Below are 20,446 nucleotides of genomic sequence, written 5' to 3' on the forward strand. Positions count from 1 at the left end.
TTCTCCACACAGAACTTCTGCTATCTCTGAAATCCTGCACTATTCTTTGTATAAAAAGATGTAGGTCAAAATTTATTGCAGAAGGCATCTCTGCACTTCCATCATATCTAGCACATTATGTTACTGGCTTGTTATGGTTGCCACACATACCTGAATATTACCAGAAATTCTTTGTGTTTATGAGTGGAAAGCCATGTCTACAGTACTGTTGGCATGCACAATCTCAGTATCTCTCTGCATAAATCACCTCTGCTTGTTAGTAATTCTTGTACTCTCAGAGTGTCATAAGCATATCAAATGCCCCTTTGTTATAATATGCCATCTTGGAACACAATAAAGACTGCCATAGAAAGCTCTGACAATATACTGCTGAAACACTTTTTGTTCCACATGAATAATGGCACTATGAGTGAGACAACACAAGTTATGTTTCTTAGTATCAATAGCTTCCACTCACTTCCGCTGTACTATGAGTAGTATGGCACATTTCCAGGAAAAGCTTTTATATGATTCTATTGGCGTTGGCACAAGATAAAAAAATTTTTTTTTCACAAAAATGCCAGTACTCTATTCAACATTAATAATGTTGTGCCACATTTTCTTTTAAATTCCCATGTTGGTCTCATTTTATCCATTTTCCAGCAGCTTCCAGGCAATTTAAAGTTCACCATTCAATCCATGTTGGTTTGCCTACAACACATTTTACCTACAAATGACTGGACACACTATTTTTGGGGAAAAGGGCCAGTCCTGTAAGTCTGACATTCCCAGTGTTTGCCACAGGCACCAAAAACTTGATTAGTTTTCCAAGTGCAATCAAGATCCATGTGTCACAGGTAAATGTCCTATAAACAAATGCCAAAGCTACTTTGGCCCTTCTCAGTGACTGAAAGAAGGAATGCCACAGCCATTTATAGCTGATTCCAGGGGCTGTAGCAGGTTTATCCTTACTTATGACCATTCTTCCTTATACTGATGCATGACACTGCTGCAGGGTACTGGCATATTGCTGAAGTCTGTAACAACCACAGCCTTTCTTAGCTGCATGTATGTGTGCTGGAGTTTATAATATGCAATGACACCCAGTTTCCTTACTGTTAAAGCAGAAGAATGCAATCGTGTGTTCTGAACCATTTTATCTGCTGGATACCCCTAAAAATATTTTCTATCAGTCACATGTCCCTTGCCTAACAGCTTTCTGGACTGCACTAAAAACTGTAAGTTCATTAGGCAGGTAGGGCCTCAAAACACAATAAGGTTAATCTAGATTCGCATTCATTGGCATATTAGACATGAAAGTGTGTTCCTGATCTAGAAGGCTCTTCTCTTTCTAATTTTTTTAAATCTAAAATTTTTCTGGGTCTCCTAAGTACTTAAGATAGGCCCTTACACTAGCCTTGGTTTAAACAATAATATTCACCACACACATGTCCGCCCCGGTAGCTGAATGGTCAGCGTGACAGACTGTCAATACTAAGGGCCCGGGTTCGATTCCCGGCTGGGTCGGAAATTTTCTCCGCTCAGGGACTGGGTGTTGTGTTGTCCTAATCATCATCATTTCATCCCCATCGACGCGCAGGTTGCCGAAGTGGCGTCAAATCGAAAGACCTGCACCAGGCGAACGGTCTACCCGACGGGAGGCCCTAGCCACACGACATTTCCATTATTTACCACACACATCTCTAAAATAATGATTTATGAATTAACCCCACCATCCCCTTTGCTTACAAATAACTACTGAGTGGATGTTATATGGAAGGACAAGCAATGCTACAGTTTGCATGTGCATTCAGTACGAGTACACTCAGTGTACTTGTCTGAATATCTGTAGTTGAGGCCTGACTGAGGACTCGAATCAAATTAGTTCTCAATGTCCAATCTAATCTGTTTCCCTCATGCTGGATTACATCCTATATCTTCAGATGCAATGGTCTGGTACATCCACGTATAACACACCCATAATCAAGCAAGACCATAAAAAAGACACTGTGAAGCTAGTGCAGGTAGACTTGGTCTGCTTCTTCCCATAATCTATAATTATATGTCTTCAAATTCCTCTTGGCGTTTTAAAGCAACAGAGATCTCAGGTCGATTTATCAAATTTTAAATGGCAATCATCACTGTAACAAGAGGCAAATTAAATATGCAGGTAATTGAAATGCTTCTTTTATCACAGGTACTGAAAAAAATTGAGTTCTAATACAGGAATGAATCAAGGGAAAGAAATGGTAGGTGTGTGCACCACTTGATGTATAAGATACTCAGGCAAGCAAAAGGATACAGCTAGCTCTGATTTTATGTCAATGTATCCTATACACTTATTTTCTTCTTACTGAAAGTAAAATCCTTGTATTAATCACATTTTTTTTTTCCAGCAAAAATCAGGCAAATCTTCGACTGAAGCCAGTGAGGCCTTCAAAGCTGGGAGTTCAGAAACCATCAGTGCAGAAACAAACAGCACAAAATCCAAATCAGTATCGTTTTGGTTGAGATAATTTCATATTGTGTCACTGCACCTAAAAATGAATGGAATTTCTGCCTACACAATCTTTCAATGAACTAAAAAAATTATAAGTTCTCATGAAAGATCTCATTAGATAACAATATACCGAAGCTGGAGTTTGTTGTGAAACAGTATCAAATGTAAACTTCTGAAGTCTGTCAAATAAAGTTCTGTATTATATTTCTGAAGGATAATGTATGCATTATGTCATAGTTTCTGCTTGTATAACATTCCTACCTGGTCTATTAATTATTCTCAACAGTCTTCTTAATATAAACAATAACAGCCTCAGCAGGTCTTAACTTACTTTGAAATTTGCTGTTGTCATTGTGTATCTTTCAGTAAATACTCAAAGTTAAAGGATTACAGTCCATCTGAAGTCAGCAGAGATAGCACAACGCAGTTTCTCAAAATGTAAGACAATGATGTAAATGTCCACCAAGATGCACATCCCATATATTTTCATGTGTGTGTGTGTGTGTGTGTGTGTGTGTGTGTGTGTGTGTGTGTGTGTGTGTGTGTGTGTGTGTGTGTGTTTTGTCAGACAGTTTCAGTGTAATATACAACTCAAATAATTAATGAGTACTTCAGCAGTAATTTTTATGTCATAAGTCAACACGGATGTTATAGAAATGCATTGTGTGATAAAGCCAATAATCCATACATATACGAAAATGGATGTACGTACATTGAGGTAACAAAAGTCATGGGATACCTCCTAATATCATGTCGTACCTCCTTTTGCCCAGTGTAGTGCAGCAACTCAATGTGGCATGGACCCAACAAGTCGTTGGACATCCCCTGCAGAAATGTTGATCCATTCTAATACTATAGCCATCCATAATTGAAAAAGTTGCCTGTGGGGGATGTTGTGCACAAAGTTATTTCTCGATTAAGTCCCATAAATGTGCAGTGGGATTCATGTTGGGCAATCAAGGTAACCAAATCATTCACTCAAATTGTCCATAATGTTCTTCAAACCAGTCGCGAACAATTATGGCCCAGTGACATCACATCGTTGTTCGGAAATGTGAAGTCCATGAATGGCTTCAAATGGTCTCCAAGTAGCTGAAAATAACTGTTTCCAGTCAATGATCAGTTCAGTTGGAGCAGAGGAAACAGTCCATTCCATGTAAACATAGCTCATGTCATTATGGAGCCACCACCAGCTTGCACAGTGCCTTGTTGACAACTTTGGTCCAAAGCTTTGTGGGGCCTGCACTACCCTTGAACCCTATCATTATCCCTCACCAACTGAAATCAGATTGCATCTGACCAGGCAATGATTTTCTAGCTATCTACGGTACAACCGATTGATCATGAGCCCATGAGAGGCACTGCAGGCAATGTTGTGCTAGTAGCAAAGGTTTACTGCCATAGCCTATTAATGCCAAATTTTGCTGTATTGTCTTAACGAACATGTTCATCATATGTCCCACATTGATTTCTCTGGTTATTTTATGCACTTTTGCTGGTCTTTTAGCACTCACAACTCTATGAAAACGTCAGTACTCTTGGTCATTAAGCTAAGGCCATCAGCCAGTGCTTTGTCTATGGTGAGTAGTAATGCCTGAAATTTGGTATTCTCAGCACAATCTTGACATCGTGGATCTCAGAATATTGAATTTCTTAATGATTTACAAAATGGAATATCCCATGCTTCTAGCTCCAACTATCATTCCACATTCAAAGTCCCATCATATGGCCATAATCATGTCAGAAAACATTTCACATGCATCACCTGAGAACAAATGATAGCTCCACCAATGCACTGTCCTTTTATAAGTTGTGTACACAGTACTACTGCCATCTGAATATGTGCATGTCACAATCCCACGTCTTTTTCCACCTCAGTGTATACAGGGTGTTACAAAAAGGTATGGCCAAACTTTCAGGAAACATTCCTCACACACAAATAAAGAAAAGATGTTATGTGGACATGTGTCTGGAAACGCTTAATTTCCATGTTAGAGCTCATTTTAGTTTCGTCAGTATGTACTGTACTTCCTCGATTCACCGCCAGTTGGCCCAATTGAAGGAAGGTAATATCGACTTCGGTGCTTGTGTTGACATGCGACTCATTGCTCTATAGTACTAGCATCAAGCACATCAGTACATAGCAGCAACAAGTTAGTGTTCATTGAGAACGTGGTTTTGCAGTCAGTGCAATGCTTACAAATGTGGAGTTGGCAGATTCCCATTTGATGTATGGATTAGCACAGGGCAATAGCCGTGGCGTGGTACGTTTGTATCAAGACAGATTTCCAGAATGAAGGTGTCCCGACAGGAAGACGTTCGAAGCAATTGATCTGCATCTTAGGGAGCACGGAACATTCCAGCCTATGACTTGCGATTGGGGAAGACCTATAACGATGAGGACACCTGCAATGGACGAGGCAAGTCTTCGTGCAGTTGACAATAACCCTAATGTCAGCGTCAGAGAAGTTGCTGCTGTACAAGGTAACGTTGACCACTTCACTGTATGGAGAGTGCTACGGGAGAACCAGTTGTTTCCGTACCATGTACAGCGTGTGCAGGCACTATCAGCAGCTGATTGGCCTCCACGGGTTCATCCAACAATGTGTCAATCCTCATTTCGGTGCAAATGTTCTCTTTACAGATGAGGCTTCATTCCAACGTGATCAAATTGTAAATTTTCACATTCAACATGTGTGGGCTGATGAGAATCCACACGCAATTGTGCAATCACGTCATCAACACAGATTTTCTGTGAATGTTTGGGCAGGCATTGTTGGTGATGTCTTGATTGGGCCCCATGTTCTTCCACCTACGCTCAATGGAGCACGTTATCATGATTTCATATGGGATACTCTACCTGTGCTGCTGGAACATGTGCCTTTACAAGTACGACACAAGATGTGGTTCATGCACGATGGAGCTCCTGCACATTTCAGTCGAAGTGTTTGTACGCTTCTCAACAACAGATTCGGTGACCGATGGATTGGTAGAGGCGGACCAATTCCATGGCCTCCACGCTCTCCTGACCTCAACCCTCTTGACGTTCATTTATGGGGTCATTTGAAAGCTCTTGCCTACGCATCCCCGGTAGCAAATGTAGAGTCTCTTCGTGCTCGTATTGTGGATGGCTGTTATACAATACGCCATTCTCCAGGGCTGCATCAGCGCATCAGGGATTCCATGCGATGGATGTTGGATGCATGTATCCTCGCTAACGGAGGACATTTTGAACTTTTTCTGTAACAAAGTGTTTGAAGTCACGCTGGTACGTTCTGTTGCTGTGTGTTTCCATTCCATGATTAATGTGATTTGAAGAGAAGTAATAAAATGAGCTCTAACATGGAAAGTAAGTGTTTCCGGACACATGTCCACATAACATATTTTCTTTCTTTGCGTGTGAGGAATGTTTCCTGAAAGTTTGGCCATACCTTTTTGTAACACCCTGTATATGTATGTGCGTTCCACATTTCCTCCTAAACCAGGGGACCAACTTTAACAAAACGTGGCACACTTTTCATTTACCATCTGGAAAGAATTGCTGTGGGACTATGAACCACCTACTAATCAAAGGAGCGGCAGTGGAGGTGGGGGTGGAAAAGCGGTGTAGTTCATGATGTGCAAATACCCATACTTTATTCATCCAGTATTTGAGATGAGAGCATTTAAAAAACTTGCAAAAAATTTTTCACATAATTTCAAGCCTTTACAGTATGTTTTTATGTTTACAACCCCCACAAAATGATGAAACAGAAAAATGTTTATTGCTTACTACATATTTGCTGTTCATGCAGTAAACCTGCCGCATGAAGCATGACTTTTAATTTATTACTTCTTTACTACTAACTCTATTCACAACACGTTTTGCAGACATCAGCCACATACAGGACTGGATGTATCTGCAAAATTATATGATTGTGTAGCAGAGTTCAGGCGATACTTCATTATAAACATTGCGCTCAGTGAAAATGAAACTGTAGGGTGAAATTCGTTAGACATACAGGTGAAAAAATGTGGTGGTGTCTGAAGAATGAGGTTCCATGCCAAAGTTGGTATGTCATGACGGAAACACACTGTCTGACTGAGAAAAGAATGGGAGATGTCAGCATAGGTACACCCTAAGGAGGTTCCATACGTCACTTCTGCTGGTTGCTTACTTAGGTCAGAGCACAGCACTCCTCAGCGCACTCATTAATCATTGCTTATGACAGCAGCATTGCCTTACTTCAGATCCAGTAGTGTGAATTGTATTAGAAGGCAGAACTGTCTATCAAAATTTACAGTCAACTGTACATTGCAATATGACTATCATTCCGTATCAAACCAAGTGATAAGTTTTAAAAGTCAGCAACACTAACATATGAGTAATGACATTCCTGTATACCTGGACTGATTTCAAGTTAAGTACTGTATTTTGTTCAAATTTTAATAAAGTGTTCTATTATTTTGTGTGTGATGTGGTATCTGCTTGGCCTCCTCCAGAAGTAAATCTAGAACTGTTACAAGCCCACTCCAATGCCGACAAGGACGTGTGCAGGTTATTCCTATCCATATTCCTCCCTGGTCTGCCTTGTGCATCCTCTTAGCATTCTGCTAGACAGTGGCCAAAATATTCATTGTGCAGTCTGTTTCCTACTGTGTCTACTATAAAGAGTTTAACCATGTCTGACCTCCAATGAGAAACTGACATTGTTCAGTTTCTTGTCAAGCAGGTTGAACAACTGCAGCTTAGTACCCGACAAATGATAACCTTACTGGTGCAACAAGCAGCTCCTCAACTGGTTGCTGCTCCCAAGTTTCACCAGTTTAACAGTAAAGAAAAGGACTGGTCTGAATATCACGCACAACTGGATGCCCACTTCACAGCCTACAACATCAAAGGTATGGTGCTCACTGTTTTCTTTTTATCAGTGGTTACAGCTGACATGAACTTTCTATGGTTAAAACTGTGACCTGACTCTTATCCTGAAGATGAGAAACTCGTTCATAAATCAGATGAACATTTACAAACTAAGGTCGTGTTGCTGCAGTGAGATTTTTCGTCTTAAGAAGCGCTCCTAACAGTCACTGAAATAGTAGACTGCTGAACTTAGAGGGCTAGAGATTGCAGGTTCAACTGTTCTTGTGGCCTAAGCCATAGTGCAAACACACAAAACATGTCTGACACATGACTTCATGCTGCTATCTTAAAACTGCCAGATCTGGATCTGAAAACAGTTTTGTCAATTGTAGAGTCTCAAAAGCGCAGTGGATACAACTGAAGTTGATTTTGAAGCTCTGTATATTTTCCTGGTTCATAGTGTACAAGCTACTTAGTCTCATGCAAATGTTGAATTGAATAAAGGCAGGGATCAGATTAACAGTGAAAGTAAAGGTAAAACATTTCAGTCATATGGCTCTTAGCACTAAGGGACTTAACATCTGAGGTCATCAGTCCCCTAGAACTTAGAACTACTTAAACCTAACTAACCTAAGGACATCACACACATCCATGCCCGAGGCAGGATTCGAACCTGCGACCATAGCGGTGGCGCGGTTCCGGACTGAATCACCTAGAACCGCTCAGCCACAGTGGAGTCATGTGGTACACGAGGTGTACATAAGAACAAGTTGAGAAAGTATTATCCTCAGTGTTTTTCAAGGCATGATAGAAAAGCTTGTCCTTGTAAGGACACAAAGTGTTTCTGGTGTGGTAAGCAATGACATACCCAAACAATCTGTTTACAAAGCAGCCAGGGCAGGCACAACTCGCGAACACGGCTTCAGTGTGGCTTTCAGGAAGTGAATGTAGTGTTGACACTTCCATTACAGCTGACGCTGACAAAGGCTCACTTTTCTTCTTCTGTAGACCACATGCAGCAGAACAGACTTTTCATTCAGGTTCAAAAGACAATTATATTTCAGTCAGATATGGAAACAAAAGAAAAATTCGGAGTAGGTATTAAAATCCATGGAGAAGAAATAAAAACTTTGAGGTTCGCCGATGACATTGTAATTCTGTCAGAGACAGCAAAGGACTTGGAAGAGCAGTTGAACGGAATGGACAGTGTCTTGAAAGGGGGATATAAGATGAACATCAACAAAAGCAAAATGAGGATAATGGAATGTAGTCAAATTAAATCGGGTGATGCTGAGGGGATTAGATTAGGAAATGAGACACTTAAAGTAGTAAAGGAGTTTTGCTATTTAGGGAGTAAAATAACTGATGATGGTTGAAGTAGAGAGGATATAAAATGTAGACTGGCAATGGCAAGGAAATCGTTTCTGAAGAAGAGAAATTTGTTAACATCGAGTATAGATTTAAATGTGAGGAAGTCATTTCTGAAAGTATTTGTATGGAGTGTAGCCATGTATGGAAGTGAAACATGGACGATAACCAGTTTGGACAGGAAGAGAATAGAAGCTTTCGAAATGTGGTGCTACAGAAGAATGCTGAAGATAAGGTGAGTAGATCACGTAACTAATGAGGAGGTATTGAATAGGATTGGGGAGAAGAGAAGTTTGTGGCACAACTTGACTAGAAGAAGGGATCGGTTGGTAGGACATGTTTTGAGGCATCAAGGGATCACAAATTTAGCATTGGAGGGCAGCGTGGAGGGTAAAAATCGTAGAGGGAGACCAAGAGATCAATACACTAAGCAGATTCAGAAGGATGTAGGTTGCAGTAGGTACTGGGAGATGAAGAAGCTTGCACAGGATAGAGTAGCATGGAGAGCTGCATCAAACCAGTCTCAGGACTGAAGACCACAACAACAACAACATGGGTGCATATGTTTCACTCATCAGTAAAAGCACCTATGAAATGATAGGTATACCACAACTACAGATGCTAACTTCTGTTTTGTCTGCATATAACAGGCACAAAATACCAGTACTTGGTACATGCAGTTTGCCAGCAAATTTTCGTGATATTGCAAAGAGTGTTTCATTTCATGTATGTTCTAAAAACAGTGCAAACATTTTTGATTTAGATTTGTTTGATTTCTTCAGCCTGCTTACACAAGACAATGTGTAACAAATCAGCATTTCAATGCCTCATACTAATGTTTCTGACTTGTGCAATAAGTACAGTGAACTTTTTGAACCAGGTTTAGGAAGGGCTAAGGATTTTGAATTGCACATTATATTGTTAAAGAGAGCGAACAACCACAATTTCATCGTGCTCGGTCTGTCTCCTATGCTATACATGAGCAGGTTCATCTATGTGTATATCTACATCTACATGATTACTCTGCTATTCACAATAAATTGCATGGCAGAGGGTTCAATGAACCACCTTCAAGTGTCTCTCTACCATTCCACTCTCAAACCGTGCGGGGGAAAAATGAGCACTTAAATTTTTCTGTACGTGCCCTAATTTCTCTTATTTTATTGTGATCATCATTTCTCCCTATGTAGGTGGGAGCCAACAGAATGTTTTCGCAATCGGAGAAAACTGGTGATTGAAATTTCATGAGAAGATCCCGTCGCAACGAAAACCGCCTTTGTTTTAATGACTGCCACTCCAATTCACGTATCGTGTACATGGCACTATCTCCCCTATTTCATGATAATACAAAATGAGCCGCCCTTCTTTCAACTTTTTCGATGTCATACATCAGTCCCACCTGATGCGAATCCCACACCGCACAGCAGTACTCCGGAACAGGGCGGACAAGCGTCGTGTAAGCAGTCTCTTTAGTAGATCTGTTACACCTTCTAAGTGTTCTGCCAATGAATCACATCTTTGGTTTGCTCTACCCACAACATTATTTACGTGATCGTTCTAATTTAGGATTTTGTAATTGTAATTCCTAAGTATTTAGTTGAATTTATAGCCTTCAGATTTGTGTGGCTTATCGCGTAATTGAAATTTAGCGGATTTCTTTTAGTGCTCATGTGAATAATTTCACACTTTTCTTTATTCAAGGTCAATTGCCACTTTTTGCACCATACAGATGTCTTATGTAAATCATTTTTCAATTCGTTTTGATCATCTGATGACTTTACAAGACGGTAAATGACAGCATCATCTGCAAACATTCGAAGAGGGCTACTCAGATTGTCTGCTATGTCGTTAATATAGATCAGGAACAAGAGAGGGCCTATTACACTTCCTTGGGGAATGCCGGATATTACTTCTGTTTTACTCAATGACTTTCCATCTATTACTATGAACTGTGACCTTTCTGACAAGAAATCATGAATCCAGTCGTGCAACTGAGGCAATATTCCATAGGCACGCAGTTTGGTTAGAAGATGCTTTTGAGGAACAGTGTTGAAAGCTTTATGGAACTCTAAAAATATGGAATCAATTTGACATCCCCTGTCGATAGCACTCATTACTTCATGAGTATAAAGAGCTAGTTGTGTTTCACAAGAACAATATTTTCTGAATCTGTGCTGACTATGTGTCAATAAATCGTTTTCTTTGAGGTAATTCATAATGTTCAAACACAGTATGTCTTCCAAAACCCTACTGCAAATCGACATTAGTGATATGGGCCTCTAATTCAGCGGATTACTCCTATTTCCCTTTTTGGGTATTGGCGTGCCTTGAGCAATTTGCCAGTCTTTAGGTATGGATCTTTCTGTAAGCGAGTAGTTGTATACAATTGCTAAATATGGAGCTATTGTATCAGCATACTCTGAAAGGAACCTGACTGGTATACAATCTGGACCGGCGGACTTGCCCTTAAGTGATTTAAGCTGCTTTGCTACACCGAGGATATCAACTTCTATGTTTCTCATCTCGGCAGTTGTTCTTTATTGGAATTCAGGGATATTTACTTCATCTTATTTGGTGAAGGAGTTTGGAAAACTGTGTTTAATACTTCTGCTTTAATGGCACTGTCGTCAGTGACTTCACTGTAGTTATCGCATAGAGAAGATGTTGACTGCGTCTTGCCACCGGTGTGCTTTACATATGACCAGAATCTCTTTGGGTTTTCTGCCATATGCCAAGATAGAGTTTCATTGTGGAAATTATTAAAAGCATCTCTCATTGAAGTACGTGCTATATTTTGAACTTATGCAAAACTTTGACAATATTGGGGATTTTGTGCTCTTTTAAATTTGGCATTCCTTTTTCGTTGCTTCTACAACAGCCATCTGACCATTTTGTGTGCCACTGGGGATCAGTACCATCACCCATTAAGACTCAGTACATCTATCTGTCACAGTTGGCACCATCCAGAGTGGTCCCAATGGAGGTTGACGTCGCACCACCACTGCAGTCATCGATGGTCCTGCTACCAGAGCCAAACTCAATGGAGACACAGTCCCTGGACAGCCATCATAGCACCCCTGCCCTGGAGTTCCATCATTGGCTGTTGCAAGTCACATTCCTTGTCTCCTTATTAACATTTCCATTCAGGCCAGCCCCCCCCCCCCCCCTGTCCTGCTGCCATCATGTGACACGCCACTACGCAACAATGGTGTGTAGGTTTAAGGAGGAGGAGGAGGGGGGCAGGGGAGAGAAAGGAATGTGTTGTCATCCAAAAAATGAGGTCCCATGTCAAAGTTGGTATCTCATGATGGAACAACAAGTAAGAACAGTCTCTGCCTGATGCACCAACAGATGGGAAATGTTGGTGCAGACATGCCCTGAAGAGGTTCCATATGCCACTGCTACTGGATTCTTATGTATATCAGAGCACACCACCACTTATTCTGCTTGTCAGTCATCACTTACGACAACAGTATGATCATAGATCCAGCAGTGCCAGTTGTATTACAAGCCAGAACTGTCTATTGAAGTTTATAGTCAACTGTAAATTGAGATATGCCTATAATTCTGTACTGTTCAGCGACAGCAACATATACATAGTGCCATTCTTGTTGACCTGAATTGTTTCCAAGTTAAGTACTCTATCTTGTTCAAGTTTTAATAACATGATCTAACATTTCGTACATGTTGTAGTCTCTGCTCAGCCTCCTCCAGAAGTAAATCTACAATTGCTACAACTCACTACATTAAATACATGTGAAATGTATTTGACATGTGTGTATGTGGACAAATGCATGGGTAAAAAGCTTACTACCTTCAAAGACATTTGGTACACATGTTGGTTACTATATGGAAAGAAATACTGTTGGCGTAAGAATCACCAGCCTCCTATTGGGGTGGGGGTGACAATGTGGAGAGAAAAGGGAGGAAAATGATATGGACAGACAGAGAGGAGGAAGGAGGAGATGGACACAGATGGGGGGAGGAGGAGATGGACAGAGAGAAGGGGCTGGTGAAATGAACAGAGAGTGGGGAGAGGAGAAGATGGGTGGAGAGAGGGGAAAGGAGGAGATGGACAGACAAAAGAAAGAGGAGCAAATGGAAGAGAAAGGACGGAGGAGGAGAAGAACAGTGAGAGGTGAGAGGAGGAGATGGATAGGAAGAGATGGACCAAGAGAGGGTGAGTAGGAGATGGGCAAAGAGAGGGAAAGGAGGAGATGGACATAGGAGAAAGAAGCAGATGGACAGAGGATGCAAAATGCAGTCTAGCAATAGCAGGAAAGGCATTTCTCATAAACAGAAATTTGTTAACATCTATCTTCTTATATATAGATATCTATAGTAATGATAAAACTGTAAAAGCAGCATAACTGTCTGTCTGCTTTGAACACATTTATCTCCAAAATTATCAACCATATTTTCATGGGATTTTCATAGGTAACTTGAGTGTAGCTTGGGGTGACATATAGGTTTTATTCAATCAAAATTGCAACATGGAAAAAAATATATATTTAAAGTTTTATCTAAAATTACCCGCTCAGCTTAGCAATTCAGATGTTTAATTATAATGGTGCAATTCATCAAATAACCAAAAGATGCCACTGTTAGTTTTGTAGTATATCAAAGAACCAAGAGAAGATGCTCTCAGTTTTTTAAGAATTATATGTTAGTGACATAATTGTGTTCTTTACGAACACAAACCAACAGTGAATTTACTTGGCTAGGATACACAGATTTAATGTTTTTGTTCTGTGTATTAAAGACTTTAAGACATTGCTTTGCTTCCTTTGATTGGTTTTGTTTAATTTCTTTGCTAGGAAAAACGAAATTATTAAGTTTGCTGTGGGATTTGGGTGCCTACTCATTACATTTTGATTTCATTTTGTTTATGAGTAAAAATGTCTATAAAACAGTCAAGTCTTTCTGAATATGCCACAATAGCTAGAAGACTGAGGAGTGTGCGGCCTCAAGAATCCAATGAAGATTGTGAGGTGAGACTTGCTGCAGATTAAGTACATCACTCTTTAATGCATTCTTTGGAAACTCCTTCCAAAAGTGAGGTGCGACACAACTCCGATTGAGAGCATCACGCATTATCTTGTTCCTCGGAGCCTTTCACTCACAAGGGTTTCAAGTTATGTCTCTCCAATGTAACATCATACACTCCTGGAAATGGAAAAAAGAACACATTGACACCGGTGTGTCAGACCCACCATACTTGCTCCGGACACTGCGAGAGGGCTGTACAAGCAATGATCACACGCACGGCACAGCGGACACACCAGGAACTGCGGTGTTGGCTGTCGAATGGCGCTAGCTGCGCAGCATTTGTGCACTGCCGCCGTCAGTGTCAGCCAGTTTGCCGTGGCATACGGAGCTCCATCGCAGTCTTTAACACTGGTAGCATGCCGCGACAGCGTGGACGTGAACCGTATGTGCAGTTGACGGACTTTGAGCGAGGACGTATAGTGGGCATGCGGGAGGCCGGGTGGACGTACCGCCGAATTGCTCAACACGTGGGGCGTGAGGTCTCCACAGTACATCGATGTTGTCGCCAGTGGTCGGCGGAAGGTGCACGTGCCCGTCGACCTGGGACCGAACCGCAGCGACGCACGGATGCACGCCAAGACCGTAGGATCCTACGCAGTGCCGTAGGGGACCGCACCGCCACTTCCCAGCAAATTAGGGACACTGTTGCTCCTGGGGTATCGGCGAGGACCATTCGCAACCGTCTCCATGAAGCTGGGCTACGGTCCCGCACACCGTTAGGCCGTCTTACGCTCACGCCCCAACATCGTGCAGCCCGCCTCCAGTGGTGTCGCGACAGGCGTGAATGGAGGGACGAATGGAGACGTGTCGTCTTCAGCGATGAGAGTCGCTTCTGCCTTGGTGCCAATGATGGTCGTATGCGTGTTTGGCGCCGTGCAGGTGAGCGCCACAATCAGGACTGCATACGACCGAGGCACACAGGGCCAACACCCGGCATCATGGTGTGGGGAGCGATCTCCTACACTGGCCGTACACCACTGGTGATCGTCGAGGGGACACTGAATAGTGCACGGTACATCCAAACCGTCATCGAACCCATCATTCTACCATTCCTAGACCGGCAAGGGAACTTGCTGTTCCAACAGGACAATGCACGTCCGCATGTATCCCGTGCCACCCAACATGCTCTAGAAGGTGTAAGTCAACTACCCTGGCCAGCAAGATCTCCGGATCTGTCCCCCATTGAGCATGTTTGGGACTGGATGAAGCGTCGTCTCACGCGGTCTGTACGTCCAGCACGAACGCTGGTCCAACTGAGGCGCCAGGTGGAAATGGCATGGCAAGCCGTTCCACAGGACTACATCCAGCATCTCTACGATCGTCTCCATGGGAGAATAGCAGCCTGCATTGCTGCGAAAGGTGGATATACACTGTACTAGTGCCGACATTGTGCATGCTCTGTTGCCTGTGTCTATATGCCTGTGGTTCTGTCAGTGTGATCATGTGATGTATCTGACCCCAGGAATGTGTCAATAAAGTTTCCCCTTCCTGGGACAATGAATTCATGGTGTTCTTATTTCAATTTCCAGGAGTGTAGAAGCAGAAATTTGAAAGGAAGTGGCACATTACAGCAAGTGTTTTTACTCAGAATCCCATTTATTCTTAACAGTTCACCATTTCGCTTTAAATATGTATGATTCCCAGTGAGCTTATGTTATGCCATGACCATAAAAAAAAGCACAAAGCCAGATGTTGCATGCTGCTGGTGTGCACCTTATTGTCAGTTGCTCTTTGCATGACCAACTCTATGGTGGCTCTCTCCCATGTTAGTGAAGCAAACAAGCTCTTTGTTCATGTCCCCAATTGTACTACTTCAAATGTATACCAAGTAGCTTTATAAGTCAAAAATATATTCCACATGTACAAGGTCTCAGGCACAGCTATAAATAAATACTTGGGCAATACTGGGTTTCTCAGCTAGTGGTCAATATAACGAAATATCATTGCAGTTTCGTAGCAAAGAAAATGCTCCCCTTGCTAGAATGATTAAGGGATGCTGCTTATCAGTTATTACCCAAAACAACATGTACTTCACCACAGGTTCATTTAAGAAACACTTACTGGTTATCAGATCAGTCACTAAGTCTACATCTGTTGTGAACTATTATTTTCCACAAATTAACTGAAACACATTGTGGGCAGGCATATTTTAAACAGCATACATTATTTTGTGCACCCTCTAGGACTTAAAACAAGTACTTGAAATTTTTCTGATAGTAAGTACATACTCTTTCATTTTATTTTCCATTTGATGACTTTTCCTCTATGTTCTATGTCCTTTATCATGTAAAAGATTTATGAGTCAGTCTTGTATGAGTAAGAATATTTCTATTCTTACTCTAATTTACATCTTCAGTGACATGTGTCTTTGCCTTCCATTTTTTGTCAGCTACCTTCCACTAGCAGAAGCTTCTTCAGCATGTTCCCATTTATGTATTCTCTAAATGAAGTTTTCCCAAACACCCTTCCCCTTCTTTGACCAAACTAAAATATGTTCACTCCACAGCTTTAAATGTTCCTCGATTTATGACATCCACTGGGGCATTTAATTCCAAATGCTTTTAACCCCCATCTCCCAAGCTTTCTGTCTTCCACATAGCACAATGTTCTAGAAATGGTTTCAGAAAGTTCTTATACTGCACCTGTATAACATGATTAATAAATAAGTAAAGCAATTTTAAATAATTTTTAATTCTACCTTTACTGGTAAAAGTGACTAAATTCATTGGCATGCATTCTTGTCTGTACATTTTAATATATATGTTGTACGTATCAGCACTTCAACTAAGCTATCAACAATGCATTTTATTGCACATTTATGCACACTGAAATAAAGGGGAAACAAAAATGTTGAAACATTTGTTGAGAAGTAAGATGATATGCAGAAAGTAAGCAATGTCCTGTTGGTGCCCCATGTGTTTATACCGTGCCACTCCCTTTTTGGTTTCAGGCCTCTGCTTATGTATCATTGTTACAACTTTGCGGTCTGCGTCTGTACATAAATACTGCATTTTCTGTCAGTTAAATTGTAGCATCGCAGATGAAGTGAGGTCATTAGAAAGATATTACTGTCTCAGATCTGATAATGATGGTGAAGGAATTGGCTAAAACATTACTCAAGGAATCATTCTAAGATCAAACTAGGCTGATTTTGGAAACTAGAATAAAGTATAAACCATGGCAGTTTCAGATGTATTTGGACTCCAGTCCTCTCATTTTACTGATGTGTAAGCACACCAAGTGCACTTGGATCTCTTCTGTGGCCAAAATCAAAATTTTAATAGTCTTTTCAATCATAACAATATAACATTTAATTTGAAATGAGTCTTACTCAAGTAACTCTCCCTTATTTCTCATAACCAGTCAAATATTTTCATAAGATCTTAAAACTATCTCTCTTTCTCATTCCATTCTCCCAAAAATATCAATCAGTTATGAGGAAATTGGCACACTGTAGACATCAAGTGAGTAAAACTGTTGTTATACTAATATTTGCACTGAAACTGGGGGAGATGAGAGGCAGAACACAAACACAGTGTTTGTATGCTGCCTTGGGGGGGTTACAGATTAAGAGTATATTCTTTAAGCATAATAAATGGAGCACACAAAGCAGAAAAAACATATGCAGTTCAGATTTAATTGATGAAGATGTCTGAAGACAAAAAAACCATCACATATTTATTCTACAAAGTAAACAGCTTATGTGTGTTCACACGTCATAAAGAGGCATTAAAAAAAATTACAAAGTGGATAACACATTGCACTGTGTTTTATTTGCCCATGGATTATTTTGTAGAGCAATATTAGACATCTCAGACTGTATAAGATTATACAGGCTTAAATGCCATATACAAAACTTGAAATATAATTAGCTCCACCCACACTAGTCCACAATTCTTGCTTTGCCTGGCTCTCTTGGGACCAAACAGATCAACAACAGCTGCAACATTTATACACATAAAATATATAGTAAAGCATGACTGAAATACCTCTCTGTTGGATAAAGTAAAAAAATAGAAGTTAACATTGCACAGATATTATTTGACTGTGTAACCTGATGATCTACTTCTGAATGTTTTATTGAGTACATTTGCATGCTGTGGTTGTCCAGGTGAGTCTGCTTTTTATAAAGCATATTTTTCAGGGGCTGATGTGAAGGGTGATGATAAAACTGTAGGCTATAGCAACAGACACATTATGTTTGCTAAGCATGATGTATATTTTTCATTACTTCTGACAGCTGGATTTTTTCTTTGTTTAAGGAACACTCCACAGTTTCTTATATAGACTATTTGCTTTCCTAATCAATTAATGTACACTCATGGGAGTCAGCTCAACTCACTTCCCACAAACTCCTCTGCACACTAATGTGGTGTTTCCGGGCGGGAAGGAGTGCTGGTCCCCGGAACGAATCCGCCCAGCAGATTTGTGTCGAGGTCCAGTGAGCCAGCCAGTCTGTGGATGGTTTTTAGGCGGTTTTCCATCTGCCTCAGCAAATGCGGGCTGGTTCCCTTTATTCCGCCTCAGCTACACTATGTCGGCGATTGCTACGCAAACAAGTTCTCCACGTACGCATACACCACCATTACTCTACCACGCAAACATAGGGGTTACACTCGTTTGGTGTGAGACATTCCCTGGGGGGTCCATCTGGGGCCGAACCGCACAATAACCCTGGGTTCGGTGTGGGGCGATGCAGGGGTGAAGTGGACTGCGGCAGTCGTTGTGGGGTTGCGGACCACTGCGACTGCAGCGGGGACAAAGCCTCTCCATCGTTTCTAGGTTCCCGTTAACATAACATAAAAATGTGATGTTCATGTATAGGGGGACCATTAATAAAACTGACAAACTGCAGGGATGTATTACTGACTGGAAATGGAGAAGGAGAGGTCCTATGAACATGTGTCTGGAAATGCATCATTGGCATGGTAGATGGTACTGATGGATGACAGTTCCTCTGATCATATACCATGTGTTCTTTATTAGCTGTGTGATTGACGCAGTATACCGTAAGCAGCAGAATGGTCCAGTACTCATGTTGGAAACAAGCCGAGATGGTGTCTGTGTACAGCCAAGCAGATGGAAAGGGTCGAGAGCCTGCACACCTATACCGAAACAAGTATCCTTACAGACACCAACCACGTCAAACAATGTTTCAAGCCCTATTTGAATGTCTGTGTGATCATGGATCCTTCCAGACAGATGAACATGCAGGGAGGTGGCAGACTGTGCGTACACCAGATTTGCAGGACCGGGTTCTACAGGATATTGAGAAAAACCCTAGTACAAGCTCCAGGCAAGTGACCTGCCAAAATGGGTAAGCCAAAGTATGATTATGTGTATCCTGCTTGACAACTGCTACAATCCCTGTCACCTGCAATCCCACAGAGGCCACTTTGAACATCTGTTGTGATGTGGATGCAATGCAGTTCTGTACTGTGTTCCGGGATGATTTGTTGTCATTGCACACACACACACCGTCCATTTCCAGACATATGTTAATAGGGCCTTTTTTCTTACATTTCCAGTCAGGAATCCAGTCCTGCAGCTTGTTGGTTTTATTAATGTTCACCCTGTATATCTAGTGCTGACATTATCCAATTGGGTTTAGAGTCAATAGCTACATCTAAAGTCAAATGCATCCAAATTTACTGTATTCACAGAGAATTGTTTCATTATATAATTATCTACTGCACCACTGATTGTGTTCTTATGTTTTGCTGATTGCAGAGGTCCTCATGCTCCCAACCCTACTTTACATGTATTGAAGTTATGTCTGTTTGTAACAGGATTTTGCTGTAGGCAAGCAAGTGTACTATACAAATGCACTGTAATTGTAAAATTCCCCAATTACTTGTTGTTTACTGAACTGAATGTAATAGCCTATATGAGTAGTTTTTCATTATGAAAAAACTTCACAGATTTTAGAAATCCCGCGTCTTTCAAGCCCTTTTTCATTAATATTCACCTGTTGAAGTTATTAATGTGTACATCTGAAATTTTTTAATTTCACTTCATTTATTAATTTTCTCTTTGCATTATAAGTTGGAAGACATGAGCTCTCTAGTCATGAAGCATCTGCCACACTAACAGCTCAAATTTTGGTAGCTAGTTCATGTAGCTCTATAAAGAAGATGCAGTTGATTCAGTTCATTGCATATGATACCTGCCATTCACTGCTTATCAACAGAAGAAATAATACTGTATATACTGCACAGAAAATATAATTGGTATTCCTGAGATGTGAATCGATTAAAATAACACAAGAACTATTGTATTGTCCATTTTCGCACTCCTTTTACATAGCTTTGTAGAAAAGAAAACACTTATCACCTTAATGTGGCATAATCTATAATGTCATCAGTTCAGTTCATTGCATGTGATACCTGCCATTCACTGCTTATCAACAGAAGAAATAATACTGTATATACTGTACAGAAAATATAATTGGTATTCCTGAGATGTGAATCAATTAAAATAACACAAGAACTATTGTATTGTCCATTTTCGCACTCCTTTTACATAGCTTTGTAGAAAAGAAAACACTTATCACCTTAATGTGGCATAATCTATAATGTCATCAGTATAAATTTACCGAATGCAAATGCAGTACATCATTCAAAATGCAGAGCCATCAAATATCTCTTCTTATTTCCTCTGTTTAGTGCTTTTCAGATAAAGCTGACAATGGTTTACTGTTGTTCATCTTT

The 20,446-nt window shown here is 40.8% G+C and overlaps 2 protein-coding genes across 2 annotated transcripts in view; one reads left to right on the forward strand and one right to left on the reverse strand.

Annotated features, from left to right (window-relative positions):
* The window catches only part of LOC126470449 (protein obstructor-E-like), a 95,228-nt gene extending 92,537 nt beyond the window's left edge, over positions 1 to 2,691 (forward strand). Inside the window, exon 5 of the mRNA XM_050098290.1 lies at positions 2,376 to 2,691. Coding sequence (XP_049954247.1) covers positions 2,376 to 2,490 — 115 coding nt within the window. The 3' untranslated portion in view covers positions 2,491 to 2,691. The remainder of the gene's footprint in view (positions 1 to 2,375) is intronic.
* The window catches only part of LOC126470448 (zinc finger protein 84-like), a 306,629-nt gene that overhangs the window by 211,011 nt on the left and 75,172 nt on the right, over positions 1 to 20,446 (reverse strand). The window lies entirely within an intron of this gene.

This window comes from Schistocerca serialis, chromosome 3 (genome assembly GCF_023864345.2).
Source record: "Schistocerca serialis cubense isolate TAMUIC-IGC-003099 chromosome 3, iqSchSeri2.2, whole genome shotgun sequence".
NCBI lineage: Eukaryota > Metazoa > Arthropoda > Insecta > Orthoptera > Acrididae > Schistocerca > Schistocerca serialis.